Raw genomic sequence first — 6,000 nt, forward strand, 5'->3', positions numbered from 1 at the left:
GGAGATTTTTTTTTTTAAATCCAGCAGGGCCACATGATCCCGCAGGAGCGAAATGATCACCATTGGCAGTAACGACAATTTTATGAGGGCTGGTCACCATCATGCTGCAGGGCTTAAAGCAACCAGAGGTCAGGAGGAAAGGTCATGGGGACAGATTACCCCGCTTGCTGCAGGGGTCTCACACCTTCCTCTGATCCTACCCAGCAGCCCCATGTTTCATTTGTCACTGGTTTGCCCTGCGCTTCGCACCCTGAGCCCCTAACCTGGCCTGGGGTTCCTGGGCTCTACTACTCCTCTCCAGGGCTGGCTGTTTTGGGGGGACCCTGACACCCCAAACCAGGGGCTGCTTTTGGAAATTTCTGGGTCTGAATCCACCAGGGACGAAATGGCGAGTTGGGGGGAGGGGGGGTTGTTTTATTTTCCTCCTCGCATGGCTGCACAAGCGGCAGTGAGTCCCACAGGTCAGTTTCAGCCCAGAGGCATTCTGGGGATTGTAGTCCTGGAGGAGGAGGGACGAGGATGTCTTGTACCCCCTGCCATTCACCTCCGGGGCTCAGCTCAGTGCAGTTGGTGCTATGGGTTCTGATCTCAAGAGGGATCGGCACTGTCCACTGGTGGGGGGAGGGGGCAGGGTGGTGGTTCTGGGGGCTGTGAGGATTCCAGAGGCAAGTGGGGTCTCACTCCCCGCCCAGGCCCAGTTCTCATTTATACTCTTCTAGGCTGCTCCAGCAGCCCAAAGGAGTCTGAAAGTGGGGGGAAATGCCCCCCCAAGGACCATCCCCAAGCAGGGGGGGTATCTCCAGCGGGCAGCCCTGTAGTCCAGCTGACACTGCTCTGGCTTTTCTCTGCCTCCCAGCAGCAGGGGGGAGACGTTAGAGCAGCCCTGAGGCTGCTCTGGATTGCACTAGGGGATGAGACATGGCCCAGGACTGTGGGGAATGCAAAGTGGGGCAGGGTGGGGGGCTGTTTTAACAGTTCTAGACAGGAAATGAAGAATACCAGCTCACAGCGGGGTGGGGATTTGGGGGAGCCCGAGTGACCTCCCCCGGCTCTGGAATTGGGCTCAAGCCTCACATCCCCGACTGCGGAGGATCCTTACTGGGCCAGTGGTTCTGATCCCCGCTGTGTGTCACAGCCCAGGGCGGGATCCACAGGCACTGAAATGAAATAAACATGTTTACAGCCTTGGAGGAGCTGCCGACAGGCCGGTCCCAAGGGCCCTGCGAGCCCCGAGGGGGGAGGGAGGTTTCCATTACAGGTGCTCTCAGGGTGGGTAGGATCCTGATGTCGCACATTGGGCCTGGGGGCAGGGGGACAGGCCTGTGGCCCCTCCCCCGTGCCCCCCACATATATAATAATAGATGGGGGGTACGCTGGCCCCACCCAGCTCAATGCACTTTACAGACATCACTCAGATCAGCTCCACAACTCTCCCCCACCCCCCGGGCGTCGGGGTCATTTATCCCCACTGTACAGAGGGGGAAACTGAGGCACGGAGGAGGGGAAAGAGTTACACAGGGAGTCAGTGGCAGAGCTGGGAATAGAACTCAGGAGTCCTGACTCCCCACCCTCCCCCACCCCAGCCCCTAGCTCTAACCACTAGGCTCCATCCCCCTCTCCGTGGCCAGATGGAGACTGTTTGCGCATGTTGCCATCTGGGTGTCCTATGCCAACCCCCCCCACACACACACCTGACTTGGCATCAGAACACCAGCCGCAGAATGGACCCCCACCGCCCACCCCCCAGTGCCCCATTCGCACCCCCCCCCGCCTGCAGCCCCTGCCCACTGCTCCACAGACCCTGTGCACCCTAGAAACTTCCCGGGGGGGGTGTTCATGGCCGCGGATGGGGGAGGGTCTCTCTAAGTGGGGGACACCTGGAAAACGGGATGGAGGGAGCCCCAGGGACTGCAGCACCACAGGAGGGGATGCATCGGTGGGGCGCCCCCAAACAGCCCCCTCCCCCCATGGACGCCCACCAGACGTGGTCCGGGGGCTCAATGCCCCCATCTTAGCTGAGGGGAGCAGGGAGGGGCTGGGGGGGGGACCCCAGACAGACCCATACGCCTGTGCTGCAGGTGCATCAGCTGCGGGGGGAGGGGGTGGCACCCTGGATCCAGCAGGGCTCCTCCCCCGTCCGTGAGCCGGCAGGGGAGGGGGACCAGACACCCACAAACCCACCGCACCCCACCCACGCCAGGCGCGGGGGTTCAGCCCCCTCCCCCAGCCCCCCCTTACCTGGAGCCGTCGCCTGCGGATAATCCCCGAGTCGTCCATCTCCCCCAGCGAGCAGGCCCCGGGCGCCCCCGAGCCGGTGATGGAGCCGAGGGAGGGGTGGTGGCTGCGGGGGGGGCTGTTTGCGGCGGAGGGGGGGGGAGCGAGGATCCTTCACTCGCGTCTCCTGCCACAGAACTTGGCAGCGGCGGCGCCCGGCCCAGCTGCCCAGCGCGGGGGGGCGGCTCAGGTGCGTGCGCCCCGCCTGGGGTCTCAGCCCCGCAGCCCCGCGGGATCAGCCCAGGGCGCGCCCGGCTCCATCCTCGGCCGCCGCCGCCTGCTCCCGTCCGCCCGGCCCCGCTTCAGCTGGGGGGCCCTGGGGCCCCGGGGCCTCCCGCCCCCCCCAGGCTGCCCCCCCCCGCCCGCCCGGCTCCGGGGATGCAGCCGCCTCTGCGCGTCGCCGGCTCCGCTCCCGCGCGGCTGGGGCGGGAGGGGAGATCCCGGCTGGGCGGCCTGGCCTCGCCAGGCCCTGGCCCCCGGGGACGGGGGGCTGCTCCGCCCGGCTCCCCCCTGCTGCGGCAACCGGGACCGCGGCCCCCACGGGGCCGGGGGTTTAACCCTTGCAGCCCCGCAGCCGGCAGCCCCCAGGGCTCGGCTCCGCCCCTGCCCCACCCCGTGGACCCCCCACGATCCACTGCCCCCACCCCGTGTGCCCCCCCACCCACTGCCCCCACCATGTGTGCCCCCCTCCACCCACCCACTGCCCCACCCCATGTGCTCCTATCACCCACTGCCCCCACCATGTGTGCCCTCCACCCACTGCCCCCGTGTGCCCCCACCATCCACTGCCCCACCCCATGTGCCCTATCACCCACTGCCCCCACCCCGTGTGCCCCCAAGCCACTGCCCCACCCCGTGTGCCCGCCCACCCACTGCCCCCACCATGTGTGCCCCCTCCACCCACTGCCCCACCCCGTGTGCCCCCACCCACTGCCCCACCCCATGTGCTCCTATCACCCACTGCCCCCACCCCGTGTGCCCCCACCCCGTGTGCTCCCCACCCACTGCCCCCACCATGTGTGCCCCCACCCACTGCCCCCACCCCGTGTGCCCCTCCACCCACTCACCCCACCATGTGTGCCCCCTCCACCCACTGCCCCCACCCTGTGTGCCCCCAAGCCACTGCCCCACCCCGTGTGACCCCACCCACTGCCCCCACCCCGTGTGCCCCCACCATCCACTGCCCCAACCCGTGTGCCCTCAACACTCTGTGTGCCCCCACCCCGTGTGCTCCCATCACCCACTGCCCCACCTCGTGTGCCCCCCACGAACCACTGCCCCCACCCTGTGTGCCCCCACCCAGTGCCCCCACCCTGTGTGCCCCCACCCACTGCCCCAACCCCGTGTGCCCCCACCCACTGCCCCACCTCGTGTGCCCCCACCATCCATTGCCCCCAACCCGTGTGCCCTCAATGTGCCCTCGCTGCCCCATCATCCACTGCCCCATCCCGTGTGCCCCCACCCACTGCCCCCACCCTGTGTGTTCCCATCACCCACTGCCCCACCCCGTGTGCCCTCACCATCCACTGCCCCACCTCGTGTGCCCCCACTATCCACTGCCCCCACCCCGTGTGCTCCCATCACCCACTGCCCCACCCTGTGTGCCCACAATCACCCACTGCCCCATATCGTCTGCCCCCCAACCACTGCCCCCACCCCGTGTGCCCCCAATGTGCCCTCGCTGCCCCCCCACCCACTGCCCCAACCCCGTGTGCCCCCACCCACTGGCCCCCACCCTGTGTGCCCCATCCACTGCCCCCACCCTGTGTACCCCCATCACTCACTGCCCCACCCCGTGTGCCCCCACCATCCACTGCCCCCACCCCGTGTGCCCCCCGCCATCATTGCCCCATCAACGCACACCCCCAATATGCCCCACTGGCCCCACACCCAGTCCCCTGCGGCTGCCCCACACCCATGCGCCTCCATCACATCCACTGCCCCCGTGTTATCCCCCTCACTGCCCCCTGCCCGTTTGCCTCCCACTGCCCCCACCCTCACTTCCCTCAGGCCCTGTCCCTAGAGTCCCCTTAACTCTGGCCTTGTCGCCATGCAATTCCCCCCCACTCCCCGGCATGCTGGCAACCCTGCGGCCTGTCCCTCCACACCAGCCTGGATCCCTCCCTCGACACTGTTGCAAGCACTAGTGTAGACAGCGCTCCGGGCGTGTTAGCTAGGGCCCAGCAGGGCTAGAGGACCCCGAGGTTATTGTTATTTGTATTGCAGAGTTTCCAACCTATATGGGCCCCCTTGTGCCGGGCAATGCACAGACCCCTCCCCCACGAGAGACAGACCCTCTCCTGAACAGCTCAATAATCCATGTAGCCAAAGCAAGAATTATTATCCCTGCTATACAGAAAGGGAAACTGAGGCACGGAGCGATTAGGTGGCTCACCCATGGAGTCGGTGGTGGTGCCGGGCATAGAACCCAGGAGTCCTGGCCTCCCAGCCCCTTCCTCCCCTGGTGCAGGATTGGTCCCCAAAGGACCCCAGGAAGCTCCAGGGGGCTGGGGGTGGGGAGCCAGGCCCTCCCAAGGCTAATTGGTTTTGGATTAAGGGCAGGATTAATTGTTAACTCTTTCCCTCCCGGAGTCCACAGCATCTGGTGGCCTGAGCTGGGCTGGCTTCATCAGCTGACAGCAGGGAACTTGGGGGGGGAGGGGGGCAAACAGAGCCAGGGAGTCGATAACGTTTCCCAGACCCCCTCCCCCGGCACCTTCCCCCCACCCTTCCTCTGCAGCCCTCCCCACTCTGGCCTCCTCCCCCTGCCTCTACCCCCTTCCCCCAGGGGGCCTCCCCTCCCCCCCCGTGGCCTCCCTCCCCCTCTCCACTTGCCTCCACCCTCCCCTCCCGCCTGCCCGTCTCTCCTCTCCCCCGCCAGCCCTGACAGATGTTAAGAGCGGGATGCATTATTGATCAGGCAGTGTCTGGTCCCGGGGGGTCGGGCGGGGGCTGTCGTTGCTCTTAGAAGAGCTGCCAAGTTATTGCTTCTGTCCCCCACCCCCCCGCAACAGGGGGCTCGACCAGGAATTTCCACTGAGCTGGGAGAAGGCGCGAGGGGGCCTGAGATAAGGGGCTGGGGGGTCCCCAGCATTGGGCAGTTGGGGGGCTGGGATAAGGGGCTGGGGGTGCCCAGAATTGGGCAGTTGGGGGCTCGGCTAAGGGCCTGGGGATCCCCAGCATTGGGCAGTTGGGGGGCTGGGCTAGGGGGCTGAGGGTCCCCAGCCTTGGGCAGTTGGGGGCTGGGATAAGGGGCTGGGGGGGCGAGTCCTTGGTATCTGGCAGTGGGGAATTTGGGCTCCGGCGATGCCCAGAGGGGTCAGTTTCTGTGGGGAAGGGGGGCACAACCCCCCCGCCCTTCTCCATTCCCCCTCCCTCCCCAAACCTCCTCTGCAGCCCAGAAAAATCCAGGCTCCAGAGCTAATGGAGCCGCGGCCGCAGCCGGGAAACGAGCGGGGCTGAAATATTCATGGGGCCGATGGATTATTAAAGGCCGGAGCGGTGGGGTGGGGGCTGCTCCAGGGGAGGCTGCGGCGCATGGCCCGGGGGCGAGGAGGGGGGGCTACTCAGTGGGGGTCTGGCTCTGATCTGCCCCTCTGCCCTCCCCAGCCCCATGCTCTGAATTTACTAAGCACACTGCGGATGAGGCGGCTGCTTCAGGAGGGGGCTCAGCAGGGGGCGCTCTCCCCGGCAGGCAGGACTGGCCCCAGGGGGCGCTGGGGGGCG

At 66.6% G+C, this 6,000-nt stretch overlaps 1 protein-coding gene across 1 annotated transcript in view; it reads right to left on the bottom strand.

Moving 5' to 3' along the window:
• The window catches only part of MAST1 (microtubule associated serine/threonine kinase 1), a 48,584-nt gene extending 46,307 nt beyond the window's left edge, over positions 1 to 2,277 (bottom strand). The window contains exon 1 of the mRNA XM_039514706.1: positions 2,239 to 2,277. Coding sequence (XP_039370640.1) covers positions 2,239 to 2,277 — 39 coding nt within the window. The remainder of the gene's footprint in view (positions 1 to 2,238) is intronic.
• Positions 2,278 to 6,000: the final 3,723 nt, after the last annotated feature.

Source organism: Mauremys reevesii, linkage group 25 (genome assembly GCF_016161935.1).
Source record: "Mauremys reevesii isolate NIE-2019 linkage group 25, ASM1616193v1, whole genome shotgun sequence".
NCBI lineage: Eukaryota > Metazoa > Chordata > Testudines > Geoemydidae > Mauremys > Mauremys reevesii.